This window comes from Sinocyclocheilus anshuiensis, unplaced genomic scaffold (genome assembly GCF_001515605.1).
Source record: "Sinocyclocheilus anshuiensis isolate Anshui unplaced genomic scaffold, SAMN03320099.WGS_v1.1 scaffold1159, whole genome shotgun sequence".
NCBI classification, from domain to species: Eukaryota; Metazoa; Chordata; class Actinopteri; order Cypriniformes; family Cyprinidae; genus Sinocyclocheilus; species Sinocyclocheilus anshuiensis.
The window spans coordinates 63619-81361 of NW_015547700.1; the positions used below are offsets into that span (position 1 = coordinate 63619).

Here is a 17743-nt window from a genome sequence, read left to right on the forward strand (position 1 = left end):
ATGCAAAGTATTATGTATCTTTTCAAACATAATGTGTTTTAAGTGCATCTTTAAAGGTGCAGTGTGTAGATTTTAGCAGCATCTAGCGATGATGTTGCGAATTGCAATAAACTGATTAGCCCCTCCCCCCACCCCTCCCCTTGAGAAGCTACGGTTGCCGACACACGACACAGGACAAAGATGTCATCATTTGAGACAGCAGAGAGTAGTCAGTCAAGCGTTTCTTACTCTTCTTACTTCTATGAAAGACCTCTGCTTCTAATAAACCACACAACGACTACTACTACTTCTTCTTGCGTATTCAACGTAGTGACGATGCAAGCTGCCTCTAAAAACACGAGGAACACGAGTAAGAAATGAAGAAGAACAACAGTGATGAAATGCGCTCTGTAGAGTAGTTTGTCCGTTAAGAGCTACTGTAGAAACATGGCAGTGCAAAATGGCGACTTAACCATGGAGGGGGACCCGCGGTGTATGTAGATAGAAATGGCTTATTCTAAGGTAATTAAAACATAACGGTAAATTTTGTAAGACATTTATACACCACTGAAAACATAGTTTTGTATGTTACATTGCATTTCTATAAACAGATTCTCAAAAATGTCACACATTGCACCTTTAAAGAAATGTCATGCTATATTTTATAATAATTAAGAGGGGAAAAAAAATCCAATTTTAATTGTCTTCTCATTTTAACAACAATACATTGAGTCATGTCTGGCAACTGATAAATATGTAGGCCTATTCTGTATTAGGATACATATAAAATTAAGGTAGGCTACTATTTAATGATCAATAAGCATCATTAAAATCTCATTATGAGGTGTGAGAGCGCCATGGCTGGTACCGAAAACTTGACAGATGCAGCAACATTAGCTGAAGGTGACGGGTCTCGATTCCAGCGCTAGTCCTCATTCTTTGAAAGTGCATGCCAAAGTGAATTCGCAGTGCAGAAAACAGCATCTTCTTGACATGTCGACAACACGAACCAACTCTACCAGTCTGAACTACAACTACAGTGTTTGAGGGCGGGGCAAAAGTAGATGCTGTTCAAGGGCAACCAATGAAGTTGTTATGTGGGCATTAGGCAAATTTGTTCCAAACCTAGGTTCCTGCAAAAAGTGAGAGTGGAATTTCTGATGACTCATTTCAGGCAGTTCAGTATCGGTTCTTTCTTTTGGGAGATAATAATTCCATTTATTGTGAAATTTTTGATCTTTGAATCTTTGCAACCTTTTACATTCACCAAAAGCATGAACACGGCATGAATTGTAATATCTAAAAATAGCATAATATGGGGACTTTAGGTACTTTTGAAATAATTACTGGAGGGTCAATGTTTTTACCAAGTTTCCCTGATTTCTCTAAGACTCATGTATGCTTAATGACTTTCTTACCGTTTACCTCTCATAGAAGCAGTAACAACAGCACCAGGGTTCAGAAGACAAAGTACAGTTAATGTCACTGACAGTAATGTCAAAAAATTCCAGCATGAAGAACAGCGATGGGAAGGTCTATTAAAAATGATCATAAATAAATGACTGAATTAATAAAACAGACAAAGGAAAAAACTGGTAGCCAGTTTAAAGACAATTTAATGGTGTTACTTGTGGAGCATGCCATGACATTCTGTTGAACATATACTTGTCAACACATCATTCATTTTCTATTACAGAAACTGACTAACATCTCTTTTTATCTACAAGTGGAGTACAGGGATTCACAAGCGCTTGTATTTCTGCCACTTCCTGATGACTGTAGATGCCATCAGTCAAGGTTCTGCGTGCTTCACCGTTGTTGTATACTCTAGTGAGCTGGCCAGTGAACGGGACATCAGCTGTAAAGGTATTGCTATTAATAACAATGCTGCAAGCGTGGTTGGCGGGAACCTGCACCTCCATACTCACTGAGTGCAAGCTTTTCTCAACTGTGGATGTCGTCTTAGAATTGAGGCGGCTATAGTCGTATTTCAAGCCAAGCTTTCCTCCTATACTTGTTATAAATGGAACCTTACCGCTGACGGATGTCTCTCCTGTCCCTCCAAACGTATGCGTACGGGTCTTTAGGAATGAAACTGTTTTATCGATGCCTTGGTCCAACTTCACCTGTTGTTTGGCTGGGTCACAGTTCTTGTTGGAGGCCGTGAAATGTTTCAGTACTGCTATGTTTTCTGATGCCTTGGCATTTCCAATTTGATACTCAGTAATGGTTAAATGCTGCCCTTTAATGTCATGGTTTAGGGTGAGAACCTCATTTTCGGTGGTGTCTTGTTTTTTAGCACCAATCGTTATTAAACTGTTATCGATCATATAGCCTAACCCAAAGTCATTTCTAGCAATAAAGTAACCATTACAAGTCTCCACTGGTAAAGGTGGAACCTCTCCAAATGAAGATTTCTTCCACTCAAATATTTCGAAGTTATCCTTATTCAATAAAAATGACATTTTTCTATTCTGGACAGTGTGTCCTAAATTGAATTCTCCATGAAATGTTGAAACCGAACACGATTTTTTAGCGCTGTCATAGAAGCAAGGTGTACAGTCTTCCAATCTAGCCACATAAAAAGTTTGCTTTGATTTCTTGTCAAAGACAGGAACAGCGTCCTTAGGCAGTTGTGGTGGATGCACTTCTTTCCATTCCAAGTAGGTCTGGGTCTGGACCTCAGCTATCTGCAGCAGAGCAAAGATGATCACCATGCTGAAATCCATCATCGTCTGCTGCCACGGCATCTACAGGTATGAAATATCACATACTTCAGTAACACCTTACAATTTCTTTTTTTATTCGTTACCCTTAATTAATTACATTAGTTAACATGAATTATCAGTGATCAAAGACTAATAAATACTGTAACAAATGTAACAAATATTGTTTGTGGTAAAAAAGTTATTATATATAGAGTTAAACATAAACATATAAAGTATAAAGTTATTAGCTATTATTGAAGAGGCTTTATGTAAAATTCAGTAAAATTCCTTGCTCTTGGCGACACCGGTGGCCGTTAAGTGAACTGCAGCCTGTAACTTCTCACCTGCACACATAATGTACAAGAGACTGAACATGAATAAGTGGGGGTTATGCGCAACTTAAAGGGTTAGTTTACCCAAAAATGAAAATTCTGTCATTAATTACTCACCCTCATGTCATTCCAAACCCGTAAGACCCGTAAGTTCATTATCGGAACACAAATTAAGATATTTTTTATGCATTCTGACAGCTCTCTGACCCTCTCATAGACAGCAAGGGTCCTTACATGATCAACGTCCAGAAACGTAGCAAGGAGATCTGTAAAATAATCCATGTGACATCAGGGGTTCAACCGTAATTTTACGAAGCTACGAGAATACTTTTTGTGCGCAAAAGAAATAAAAATAACGATTTTATTCAAGAATTCGTCTCCTCCGTCACCCTAGCGCCATTTTGGAGAGTATCCACTTAAACCAAACAGCGTATGCTGTTCTGTGTCAGCTGCGCCACGCTTTTACATTTTCTACGTTGTTTGTGCTTTGATTTGAACGAAAAACAACATATCCGTGTGGTGCGGCAAACACAGAACAACATACGCTGTATGCGTTCAGTGGATACTCTCCAAAATGGTGCTACGGTGACGCGGAGGAGATGAATTGTTGAATACAGTCGTTTTTTTTTTTTCTTTTGCGCACAAAGTATTCTCGTAGCTTCGTAAAATTATGGTTGAACCCCTGATAATCACATGGATTATTTTACTGATCTCTTTGCTACGTTTCTGGATGTTGATCGTGTAAGGACCCTTGCTGTCTCTGGGAGGGTCAGACAGCTCTCAGATTCCATCAAAAATATCTTTGATGGAAGACGAAAGGAGGTCTTACGGGTTTGGGTGAACTATCCCTTTAACTTGCATATTATGTAAAACAGCTTCCAGTTCAGGTCTTTTGTATGTGTTTTGTTAAATATAGAGCCATTTTACTCAAGATACCTTCAAAGGAGCTACCAAAGATGAGTGTGGAAAAGGATCAATTAGAACTATACTATACTACTAGTCCAGGTGGGGGTGTTCGCAGTGGTGTTTCGGGACTCCTGAAGAAGGATTCAGTTTCCAGATTTGAATGAACTGATTAAGAACTGACAGCACAGTCAGACCACAGGGTGTTTCTTGTTCAGGCTCCTAGAGCTGCATGATTCATCTCGATTCAAACACCCACACGATCTCATTTCTAAATGACAACGATTCACCTGTGTCTATTAAACCTTTGACAAAATCACACCAGAACATTTAAATCTGTGTTGCATTGCCACGCTATTTCTGTGCTACAAATATTCATATTATCACAGAAGTACTGAGATAAAAGTCTATAGTTCAGATAAAAACAGTGTTTATAGGAGCGATCAATATATAGCAAATCAACTTTTGAAAGTAACTTGGCGCTTTAAATAACGCTTTTATTGATTGCCCAGAGAGGGAGGGCGGGGCCCGGGGCCCGGGGCCCATTCAAAAACTGCATGTGTGTATACATAATATCAAGAGACGGAGAAAGGTGTATCCCCACAGCATCAGCGATGAGCTGTACGCAACATGAATTCAAATTAAAGAAGCATTTTTAATTAATTATAATTTTGTCAGTACCTCTTGTAAATTACATACTGTTTTTTATAGATACAGTGGGTACGGAAAGTATTCAGACCCCCTTAAATTTTTCACTCTTTGTTATATTGCAGCCATTTGCTACATACATACATACATAGCCTACATATATTAGTCTCTTAGGAATAACAATAATAATTCACTTAATATTACCATTTCAGAATGTTGACAATTAACATAATTAACAATTCACACAATATACGATATCAAATACTATAAATTTAGTGCCTACAAACATAACATGACAAATATAGTCACCTAGTAAAATACAGCAAATCACACTTTTTTTTTTCAGTGACTCACGTAAATAAATGTCTGCTTTATGGAAAACTGCAGTTGTTGTTCTGCCTCAGAACACTTGATGTCCTCTCTTCAGCAGGCGCTACAATAGATTCAGTTCCTGAAATGTTCTGTTCCACTGGTATTTATGATACTTCACGTATTGTGGGCGTGTCCTTGAAACAGCATGCAAACCAATGGAACTGTAAATATGCAAGCTCCTCAAATCGCAACATTTTTATTGGATTATTTCCAAAAGGTTAGATAAAGTTCTAATGTTTAGCATTGACTGCTACAGTTTGTGTAATATGATAAATCGTTATCGTCTGAGCTGTTTGTGACTGGTTAGTCATTCAGTTGGATAAATATTAGGACACCACAGAGCAAACATGAGTGAATAACCTACACACTTCCACATAAGGTTGTTTATAATGAAAAAAGGTTCAAAGTTTATTAAAATGTCCTTCACACTAAGAAATTTTAGTACTGCAGTATACTAGAATGCTAGCTGTCATTCAGTGACTGCAGTATGTTGAAAATGCTTTAAAGGGGTCATCGGATGCTACATGCACTTTTACAAGTTGTTTGAACTGAAATGTGTGTTGGTAGTGTGTGTACACAACCACCCTATAATGATAAAAATCCACCCAGTGTTTTTTTTTTTAATCTACTAAAATCTTTCCCCTTTTCTCAAATCGAGCCGATCTCAGATGCCTGTCTGTGTGACGTCACAAAACAGGCCCCTCCCACGATAGTTTGATCGACAGTAGCGTTTCAGCACAGACTGGACTGGCGTCTTACCTTAGACCCGCCCTGAGTGAGCTATCACCAGTCCACCATTGTTTCACCGCAGGAGCAGATGTAGACAAGAATGACTCCTAAGCAATTGAGGTGTTCTGTTGTTGGATGTAATAATGAACATAGCAGTCGTCATTTACTCCTGACATCTGATCCAGCTTCACCAACAGAAGAAGTGAGTATAAGGATTTTTAATGAATCTTCTCAAATCACCTTTCCTAATAATGTGCTAATTAGCAAGTTTCACGATGAATGTGGCTAAAGTAAACAGTCCCTCAGAGAGCGGCAGATCAAGCAGAGCTCATTAACATTTAAAGGAAAATGCCACAAAACGGCTTGCTCTGAAAAAGGCAGTTTTTCACAGGGTAAAAAAGGTGTTTTTTACACTATCATTGAGAAATTTTAACCAAACTATGTTACAGACTTTTCATTAAGACCCTAAAGAATCATATCAACTTGTGCAAAATGGGCATCCGATGACCCCTTTAAATAAAGGGGTGATGACATGAGAAAGCAAATTTGCCTTGATCTTCTGGCATATAAGAGGTCTTTGTACCATTAAAACTTCCTGCAAGTTTCATAGCTTAAGGCGTCCTCCCCATTATAAACAAAGCATTTATTTAATCAAGCTCCAAATACGGCTCGTTGTGAATCCTATGGGGCAAGGTGACGTCACCTAGCACCAGTCATTTGCATATGACTGCCTCCAGCGCAAGACAACTATGCCTAATTTTGCCTTATCGTTGTCACGTCCACGGGTGTTCAGTCGACGTGCAGCGAGTGGGTCTGAAAAAGTAGTTGTTTACAATAAGATTGTGATGCCACACAGATGTGTCATTCCTGGCTGTGGAAAAACATGTTTGAATACGCTGCCGAAGGATCCAGACGCCAGGGAAAAATGGATTCAGGCCGTGCCGACTATTCTGGACATAACAACGACACCGCAAACTATAAGTAATGTATTTCATGTAAAAACAACTTTTTAAAAAGTTAATTACAGTTTAATTCATAATGAATAATCACAGTGTTTTTACTTAGTTTTACTTGCATATTGTTTTCAGAGTCCGTCATGTTCAGGCCCCGTGTTAAAAGACGTTAGCCAATCATAACAGTGGGCGGTTACACTGAACTCTTACAGGGGAAAACACCCCAAAACCGACTGTTTGAGTCAGAGGATGAGAAACGGTGGAAAAAGGTCATAAATCACTAAATTTCGTCCAAAAAACTATAGTAATATTATAATTGTACCTAAGGGAGCATAATAAAACAAACCAAAAAACCCATTTCATGACCCCTTTAAATAAACCAGCAAATTTATTTGTGCCCTAATAAAATGTATATAAGTTAGCCTGGTGTGAGTATTCTGTGTCATCCTTAATTTCTTACTTATTTTGCAGATAGTCACTTGTCGTGCCAAAATGTAAGATCAGATGGATCTCCACAACAAAATTATCAGATGATATTAGATCCTGGATGGCGAATCAGACCACAAAGCAAATGAACACTTTCATTGTGACGTGTCACGTGATATGGCATAAGATAATATACCATGGCTGAAGAGTAACGAAATACATGTAACTTACAAAATTTGAGTAACTGTATTTCACTACATTTTAAATGGGTGGTAATCAAATGACAGTTACATTCAAAAAGTATTTTAGATTATCAAAGTGATTACTTTGAATTTTAATATCGTTTATTTCATTTAAACATTAATGTAAACTGTAACAAGTAATTAATGTAAGCAGCTTTTGGTGATTCTCCGACTCTGACATATGCAAAATGTTTATAATTTTAACAAAACAAGAGGGATCTGGTATCATAAAAATTGCATGACTGTCCTGAATAAGCTATTTCACATTACAGATACTCTTACATATTAAATACATATACTCCACAAGACAAAATGACAGAATTTCAATTTATACAAATTGGCCAGGGGCAACCAAAACTAGCAAGTAGGGTAGACTGAGTACAGTAGAGACACTTTCTGCTTTTTTCATCACTACACAAAAACTAGATGCTAAAATTAAGTGATTTTTCACGATATTTCTTTTGCTTATGTACTTAAATATCATAAATTGATAATAGCCATAAGTAGTTTATATTTTCCACAATTGGCTCATAAACATAAGGTGCATTTTTGTCCCATATAGTTTACAGTTGAAACAGTACCATGGTAAAGTTGAGACACCCATTCTTAATGCTCTAAAGCTGGCTAACCATTTATTGCAAATGTAATAAATTACAGTTGTGCATTTTTTTTTTAATTCAGATTTATTTATTCGCTTTATTTAATTCAGATTCAGTTAAACAAAATAGCAGCAAAATATTTAACATTGGAAAAGATGTGGCAAACAGTACAAATGTAAACAGTAAACTCAAAAAAGTAAAAAGACAAAGTCCACTCACTAACTACATTGCCTAAATACACGCAAACACACACACACACACACACACACACACACAGGTATTTCTAACATTATAGGGACATTCCATAAGCGTAGTGGCTTTTATTCTGTACAGACAGTATATTTTATCCCCCTACATACCAGTATATTCTATAACCCTATACGCCTAAGCCTACCCATCACTCCAAACTTTCTGTATTTTTACATTTTCAATCATTCTGTATGATTTATAAGCTTGTTTCCTCATGGGGACCTAAAAAATGTTTGCATAAGGTTAGACTTTACTGGTTTTACTATACTTGTGGGGACATTTGGTCCCCATAACTTAGGTAATACCAGTACACACACACTCACAGCCTCTGAATATGTATTTTATTTTCTATGATTGAACTGCATACATAGTGACCTATAATGGGTGTAACAACTGTACCCACTTTACCTCCTTGTATATTTCACAAAATGCTATGTTATCCTTTTAACATTCATGTTAGAAAATATGTCCATTAATAATAGACAGTTGAAACATCACAAATATCATTTATAAACATAATTTGCGTAGCATGTGTGTAAATGTGACTTTTAACCTATTATCATAACACTGTACAACGAAATAGCATGTGACGCAATAGAACACCAATCCAGGTACAGTTGATACACTGAGTCTCAACCGTACCCCACTGACATACTCGCATGTTTCTAGATTATGCAAAGACCTTGCATGGCACGATGTCATAAAATATGTCGTTTGCATTGATATGTTAAGTTTAACAATCATAAAAGGATAATAAGCTATTCATTGTGGAAGGGACATGGTGAAATTAAAATCTTACATTGGAAATGTTTTTTTTTGCCGATACCTTCGGAGTGAAAAGACGCACACCTTTCAAATTTCTCACGATCAAAGAGAACACTAATATGCATGTGTGAATTATAATATGCTCGTGGTTCCTGTGCATGCAAGTTATTTAAGTTGTTTCAACTGTACACATGTGCCAAATGTACTCAATCTACCTGTTGTGTTCAGCATGTGACAGAGACTTCTTGAAATGCATGCGCATGAGTTGCATGCGGCAGACAGAAAGTGAATAAAGGAAAAAGAAGCATCCGTTCAAGCTCCCGTGTAGAACTGAGTTTTTTTTAGCATTCCATCAGTTTAAACACAACATTGGCGACGAGGATGGCTGAGTTTAGTTTACCGCCTCCATCACCTTTTCTTCCCATGCCTGGCAAACCGCCAGTTCCGTGGGAATTGAAGAAGCATGTTTTCCAGTGCAGCTTACACAGATGCAAGGAAGTCGTAGAAGTTTAGTTTTCTGCAGCAACTGTGGCTCTAGCTCACACAACTCAAGGGCCCAAAATTGTCCTGCACGGGGACAGACATGCAGGAATTGCCTTAAAAAAATCACTTCGCTAAAGTATGCCGATCAGCACCTGCTACACAAGTATCACAGAAGCGACAACCGTTTGCCTCTAATAACTGCACAGAAATCAGACATGTATCAGCGGGCCAAACAGCTTTTAGGACATGTACTGCGCTTCTTGGCGAGGTGAGCCTTCCACTGTTGATGGATACGGGTGCAGCGGCATCTCTGCTCAATGCCAGTACATACCACAAGTTCTTTTCCCATCTGCCACTGTAGAAAAGGCCGGCTATATATATAGAGCCATTAGTGCCCCCTTGTGACTTTAAGAGGTATTCCTTTGATGACTTAGCATTTCCCTTTAACGATCCCTTTAACAGTATTAACAGGACGCAGTTCAGAGCATGGACATTATTCGCTGTTGTTCAAGCTGTTGTTGTTTTCTACTGAGTGCGTTTATACACAAGTGAGTGATGGTGTTTATGTTATTCATTATCTTTAAATTGCTGTATTTTGAAGGCATAAATTTGTGTTATTGCTAGTTGCTAATTATAATCATGTATGTGCGCCACACACATTGTGTATTGCATCATCCATACAGAGCCAGTGAATGCATATGAGAGATGGTTAAATAGCGATATTGGTGTATAATATTGTAAACTTTAAGTCACTTTGATTATGTGTATATTATTATTTACTGAATAAGTGAGATTGTTTGTGGTATTTAAGCCATATTTATCGGTTCTTCCGAGCTCACGTGTCAGAGAACGTGATGCCAGTTTCACAAGTGCTAATCTAGTCTGTACATGTCTGAATCGATGGTTATATCACTAATTTGCTACTATGCTATATTGCTATTATGTTTAAGTATATATATTATGTATAAGTAACAGAGTGAGTTTATATTTCATTACTAATTGGTTATTGTTATTTCTGTTTGTTTAGAACCACTCATACTAAGCTACACTCCAAACTACTCTGTACTACTCTGCCATACTCTCTGCTACCTGTACTACAATCATTCACTCAACCAAATCCAAGGACTGTAAACCCCTGCACGGGGACAGACATGCAGGAATTGCCTTAAAAAAATCACTTCGCTAAAGTATGCCGATCAGCACCTGCTACACAAGTATCACAGAAGCGACAACCGTTTGCCTCTAATAACTGCACAGAAATCAGACATGTATCAGCGGGCCAAACAGCTTTTAGGACATGTACTGCGCTTCTTGGCGAGGTGAGCCTTCCACTGTTGATGGATACGGGTGCAGCGGCATCTCTGCTCAATGCCAGTACATACCACAAGTTCTTTTCCCATCTGCCACTGTAGAAAAGGCCGGCTATATATATAGAGCCATTAGTGCCCCCTTGTGACTTTAAGAGGTATTGCTTTGATGACTTAGCATTTCCCTTTAACAGTATTAACAGGACGCAGTTCAGAGCATGGACATTATTCGCTGTTGTTCAAGCTGTTGTTGTTTTCTACTGAGTGCGTTTATACACAAGTGAGTGATGGTGTTTATGTTATTCATTATCTTTAAATTGCTGTATTTTGAAGGCATAAATTTGTGTTATTGCTAGTTGCTAATTATAATCATGTATGTGCGCCACACACATTGTGTATTGCATCATCCATACAGAGCCAGTGAATGCATATGAGAGATGGTTAAATAGCGATATTGGTGTATAATATTGTAAACTTTAAGTCACTTTGATTATGTGTATATTATTATTTACTGAATAAGTGAGATTGTTTGTGGTATTTAAGCCATATTTATCGGTTCTTCCGAGCTCACGTGTCAGAGAACGTGATGCCAGTTTCACAAGTGCTAATCTAGTCTGTCTCAGTTGAGCCTACTTGCAGTGAGTGATCGGTCAAGTCGTTACCCACAGAGTACATCTTCCCCTGTTCCTCAACTACACGTTAATACTCTGCCTATGACAACAGATGCCAGGCCCATCCCTCTGCCTAGATCCAAGCTACCCCAGAGACTGAGTGTCAGTGCAGCAGAGGTATTCAGACAAGATCGCTTGCATGACTTAGAACAGAGGCTTCGGCAGATGGAGATGACATCACCGCCAACTCATGCCCGACCCTCACAGCACCAGTCCTTCCCCCATAGATCTTATGACAGAGTTGATGATCGTAGAAGTGGCTACAGCACGACCCAGTTACGTGTTCCTCCCAGTCAAGAGAGTACATATAGGGGACCAGCTCCAACCATCCCGAACTTTGTGAAGCCAGATCCGAGAGAGTTCTCCCGCCTGCGCATCGCTTTGGAGAACATTCTGCCAGCAGACGCTACAGAGAGATTTAAGTACCAGATTCTCGTCGATCACCTGAAGTTGGAGGAAGCCCTGTTGATTGCAGACTCCTATTGCAACTCATTATACCCCTTCTCAGATACTATGGAGGAAATGGCAGTCAATGCTTAGGGACGTACGCCCTCTTGGACGACGGGTCAGAGCGCACCATCCTCCTTCATTCAGCGGCCCAGCAGCTCGGATTGACTGGTCGACCCGAAGAGCTTGTTCTACGTACAGTCAGACAAGACCTTCACATCCTGCATGGTGCTTCAGTAACCTTCACAGTGTCACCAGCGTCCCAACCCAAGAGGATTCGTCAAGCCTTTACAGCTGAGACATTAAGATTGGCTGAGCATACATATCCAGTAGATGAGTTGCAACGCAAGTATAGCCATCTGCAAGGTCTACAGTTGCCACCTGTTGAATCCGTCCAACCACTCCTCCTGATAGGGTCAGATTGCCCTCACCTCATTACCCCAGTAGAGCCAGTTCGTCTAGGCCCGCCTAACGGTCCTGCCGCTATCAAGACCAGACTAGGTTGGACCCTACAAGGTCCCACTCAAGAGGTCACGCATCGCCTTCCCAGACAGCAGTGCCTCTTCACAGCTACTTAAAGCTCATATACCGACCTGTACAGACAAGTTGAGAAATTGTGGCAACTAGACGTGCTCCCGTACCGCAGTGAGAAGCACATTACTCGCTCAAAGCAAGATCAAGACGCCCTTTCACTGCTCGAGTCCAAGACTACTCGAGTTACAGTAGATGGAGTAGCCAGATATGCCACACCCTTATTACGAGTGAAAGATATGCCTCTCCTGCGAGCTTCGACAGATACCACTCTGCCCTGTCTCAGAGGAATTGAGAGGCGATTAGCCAGAGATCCAGCACAAGCAGCAGCCTACCAGGTGGAGATGAACAAGTTGAAGGAGGCAGGATATGCACAAGTGATACCTTCCGAACAAGTGGATCAAGCTGAGTCGTCGTGGTACATTCCCCACCATATGACACAACATAATGGCAAGAACAGAGTCGTCTTCAACTGTTCATTCCAACATGGAGGGAAAAATCTCAACCAGTTGCTTCTCCCTGGTCCCACACTGGGTCCTTCTCTGATGTCTGTCCTCCTGAGGTTCCGTGAACACACTGTTGCCTTAAGTAGTGATATTCGAGGCATGTTCCATCAGGTGCGACTGCTACCAGAGGACCGCCCACTGCTAAGATTCCTCTGGAGGGACCTCAACAGAGATCAGTTCCCCCAAGTTTACGAGTGGCAAGTTCTCCCATTTGGGACAACATGCAGCCCTTGCTGCGCAACTTTTGCCCTCCAAAAGCATGTCATCGACCATAGTCAGCCAGGCGAAGATGTCCGAGAAAGTATAGAGAAGTACTTCTATGTGGACAACTTCCTCCAGAGTTTCCATTCCCAAGAAGAAGCCAGGGCACGGGCATCTAAGTTGCGAGACCTCCTAGCCACAGGAGGATTTGATCTGAGACAGTGGGCCAGCAATGTCCCTCAACTACTGGACTCTATCCCATCTGAAGCCAAGTCAAGTAACCTGATATTGTGGCTGACCCAAGAGCAACCACATGCACAAGAGTCCGCACTTGGACTACTCTGGCACTGTACCTCCGACACACTGTCATACAAGTATCGCCCCATTGAATGCTCTGCCCCTACTATGCGTCATATCTACAAGGTTCTAGCCAGTCAGTATGATCCCCTGGGGTACATCGTCCCTTACACCACGAGAGCTAAAGTCCTAGTCCAGCGTCTGTGGGACAAAAAAAGGGAATGGGATGACCCTCAACTTCCCGACGAACTGCTTCAAGCCTGGCGAACATGGGAGCAAGAGTTACCAAACATTCAGCGCATCTCCATTCCCAGATGTTACGTCACTTTAGAGTTGGATAACCCCCAGAGTATCAGAAACCTACTCATTTTCTGTGACGCTTCAGAGCGAGCTTATGGCTCAGTAGCCTACATCCAAACACTCAGTCCTCAAGGAGACATAGAGATAGCTTTCTTGACTGCCCGTTCCAGAGTTTCTCCAAAGAAACAACAGTCCATACCTCGTCTCGAGTTGTGTGCCGCTATGACAGGAGCACAACTTGCCAAATTACTGAAGTCAGAGCTCAGTGTTCCCATACGTCAGGTCACACTCTGGTCGGATTCCACCACTGTGCTGGCATGGATTCAAGCTGACTCGTGTCGATTTAAAGTCTTCGTCGGAACAAGAATAGCAGAGATACAGGAGTTAACAGACTCCAAGGATTGGCGTTATGTTGATTCCAAGTCTAATCCTGCTGATGACATCACTAGGGGCAAGACCTTGGCCGAGTTAGCCAAGGCAAGCAGATGGAGTCAAGGCCCATCATTCCTTCTCCTACCAGCAGATCAGTGGCCTCAGAGTCCTCTCCTACAGCTACCTACTGAAGATGCAGAGCTGAAACCGTTCACATTCTGTGGACTTACAGTTCCTGTCACCAACCCAGCATTGCCTGATTGCAATCAATTTGGATCTTATAAGGAACTACTAGCAGCTACAGCTAGAGCCTTGCACGGGGCGGCTACCCCTACGGAAGTGCTAACAGCTGAGCATTATAGAGAAGCCGAACTAGCCCTCCTTCATTAAGCACAAATCCATAGTTTCCCAGTCGAGATGGCTCATCTTAAGTCAGGTAAACCTCTACCGATGAGCAGTCGTCTCTTGTGCCTTGCCCCAGAGTATGACAGCACTACCCACCTCATCAGAGTTGGTGGTCGTCTCAGACGAATAGAGCAGCTAGACGAATCCGCCATTCACCCTATAGTTCTCAACCCTAAGCATCCCCTAAGCAGACTCATAATCCAGGACTTCGATGAAATTCTACACCATCCCAGTGTTGGGCAGTAGCGCATTACTTAGAAACGCGTTACTGTAATTTGATTACTTTTTTAGTAACGGAGTAATTTAACGCGTTATAATTTTCAAAATAGTAATTAGAGTATAGTTACAAGCCGAAGTCTCTATCATATATTTATTGTGTGATAACAGAGATTTGTGAGATTGGGATGAACTGAGATGTCTTTTAGAGATTATAAATGCATTGCTCTTTGCTGGCATTCTGCCATGTCAAACCATGCACGCAGCTGCTTGCTTTAGTTAAAAATAACAGTGTTCTGTGAATGTTGATGCTTTAATAACAAATATTTATTGGGAGCGTGTATGCTGGAATTTCATAAATTTAATGGAGAAAAAAGTAACGTAACTAGTAATGTAACTAATTACTAACTTTTGAAATAAAGTAATCAGAACAGTAACGTGATTACTTTTAAAAGGAGTAATCAGTAATCAGTAATTTGATTACATTTTCAGAGTAACTTGCCCAACACTGCTCCAAACACCTGTCATCATTTCCCTTCTATGTTACTGAGCGGGGTGCCAACCTCCTGGGACAGGATCTTTTCACATGCTTAGGATTCACACTGCGAGATGACAAGGGCTCAGACATCCACCACGTCACCACTACCTGGCGGATCCAGAGGTGTCACCGGTCATTCATTCTGTGCAGGATTCCTCTCGCCTTGCGGGATGAAGTGACGGCGGAGCTCCAAATGATGCTGGCTATAGGAGTGATCGAACCAGTCAATGCTGCCCCCTGGATCTCCAACCTGGTCATTGCTAGGAAAAAGTCTGGGGCAATACGAGTCTGTGTGGATTTGCGCTCTGTCAATAAGGCTGTTATTGCCGACAAGTACCCTATACCCACGGCTGAGGAGCTGACCACCCACTTCTATGGGTCGACGGTCTTTACTAAGCTGGACCTGCGCCAAGGTTACTTGCAGGTGCCACTCCATCCTTCCAGCAGAAACCTCACAGCGTTTGTCACACACACTGGGGTATATCGGTATACACGCATGCCATTTGGATTGAGCTCCGCCCCCAGCTGCTTTCAAAAGGTGATGACCACTATCTTGGCTGGTATTCCTGGAGTTGCCATTTTCTTGGATGACATTGTAGTGCATGCAGCAGATATCCAGACACATAATGACCATCTCAATAGGGTGGCTAGTGCTCTCATGGAGCATAATTTTACACTGAATGCAGAGAAATGCACGTTCACCACCTCAGCCATTGATTTTGTGGGGTTTCGTCTCATGCCCAGAGGCATCGACCCTCTCCAGTCAAATATCGAGGCTATCCACCGAATCCCAGAACCCTCCTCCACTTCCCAAGTAGCCTCGTTTTTGGGCATGACGGCCTACTACCTTCGTTTTCTGCCTCAGTACTCCCGAACCACAGCACTCCTCCATCAATTACTAAAGAAAGATGAGCCATGGAACTGGACTGCAGAATGCTCTGAGGCTGTCCAAATGCTAAAATCCCAGCTTACCACAACACCCATTCTAGCTCACTTTGACCCGGACAGTCCAACAATCATCACCTGTGATGCCTCCACAAAAGCACTGGGTGCGGTTCTCCCACAGGAGCAGGACGGCGTTGAAAGGCCTGTAGCATTTGCTTCCAGGGCCCTGACCCCCACGGAACAGCGCTACTCTGTCGGTGAACACGATGCCCTTGCCTGTGTCTGGGCCACTGAGAGATGGCACCTCTATCTTTACGGGCGGCGTTTCACCCTCCGCACAGACCATCAGGTGCTGACCACGCTTCTATCAGCTTCTGGCTCAGGTCATAAACCTCTGCGCCTGCACAGATGGGGTGAGAGCCTGAGAAGGTACGATTACCAGCTGAAATTCACACCAGGGAGGGACAATGTGGTTGCTGATCTCTTATCTTGGTCCATTACCGCACCCGCGCCAGCAGCCTCATCAAGCAGCTATGACGTGGAGCCGGAGTTCATCCAGATACTCCATGCACCTTTACAATCTGCTGTCTCCTTGGAAGAGCTACAGAAGGAATCTGAGCATGACTCTATGTTAACAACACTCCGCACCTACATACACTAAGGGTGGCTAGTGCGAGTGCCAGAGGAGCTAGTGCCATTTGCGAGGGTGCGGAATGAACTATCATGTTGGGGTGACGTATGTGTTTCCAGGGGTCTCTGTACAGTAGTGCCAAGCAGCTTGCGTGCACGTGTTCTATCAATGGCGCACGAGGGTCATTTGGGCATTGTAAAATTTAAGCAAAGATGCCTGGTCTGGTGGCCGGGCATAGACCGGGATATTGAGGGGCTGGTCAGAGAGTGTGAACTGTGTCTCCTTAGTGGAAAGACTGGACAACCAGCCCCAACCCCTTTGCAGCCAGTCCCATGGCCTTCACGTCCATGGGAGCACCTACAGTTAGACATCTGTGGGGAAATTCATGGCCATGGAGTTCCTCCTCATCAGCGCGTTCTAGTTGTCATCTACGATCTCCATTCCAAATGGCCTGAGGTAGTACCGGCAGGAACAGTTACATCACAGACTATCACGCAGATACTGGACAGTCTGTTTGCTCGTTGGGGCATGCCCCGTGCCATAACTACTGACAACGGGCCCCAGTTAGTTTCTGCAGAATTATCCAACTTCCTCAGCAATAAGGGAATTAAGCATAATCGTGCCGCACTCTTCCATCCCCAGGCAAACGGTGGGGTGGAAAGGTTTAATCAGAGCCTTAAGAATGGGATTCGGGCGCATCTGGTCCAGGGGACCTCATTTCAAATGGCATTTAATCAAACCTTTTTGCACTACTGGGCTAGCCAGCAAAGCACCACTCAGGCTTCACCTGCTCTGCTCATGCTCAGCCGGGAGATGGAATTGCCCCTAGACAGGCTCAGAGCACAGGGCTTGTCAGCAGCATTAGTAAGAGTAGTGGCCCCCAAGCAGCAGTCAAAGTGGCCGTAACTACAAACCAGGGGCGAATGAAGGATAACTTCGATAAGAGACACAAGGTCAGGCATACTAACATCAAGGTACTGGACTGGGTAAGAGTCTGCAGACCTCACCGTAACAGTAAAATGGCATCGTTTTGGTCTGAACCTCACCA

At 42.1% G+C, this 17743-nt stretch overlaps 1 protein-coding gene across 1 annotated transcript; it reads right to left on the reverse strand.

The window, feature by feature from the left end:
* Window positions 1–1577: 1577 nt before the first annotated feature.
* On the reverse strand, window positions 1578–5050 carry LOC107703886 (natterin-3-like). The gene is made up of 2 exons (XM_016506687.1): window positions 4925–5050; window positions 1578–2729 (listed from the first exon to the last, which is right to left on the reverse strand). Exon 2 carries the CDS (start codon window positions 2727–2729, stop codon window positions 1683–1685), a length of 1047 nt encoding a protein of 348 aa, XP_016362173.1. The 5' UTR covers window positions 4925–5050; the 3' UTR covers window positions 1578–1682.
* Between the last annotated feature and the right edge of the window lie 12693 nt (window positions 5051–17743).

What these genes read in the sequence shown, in the direction of transcription:
- LOC107703886 (XM_016506687.1), bottom strand. Translation starts at nt 2,729, where the DNA reads ATGCCGTGGCAGCAGACGATGATGGATTTCAGCATGGTGATCATCTTT.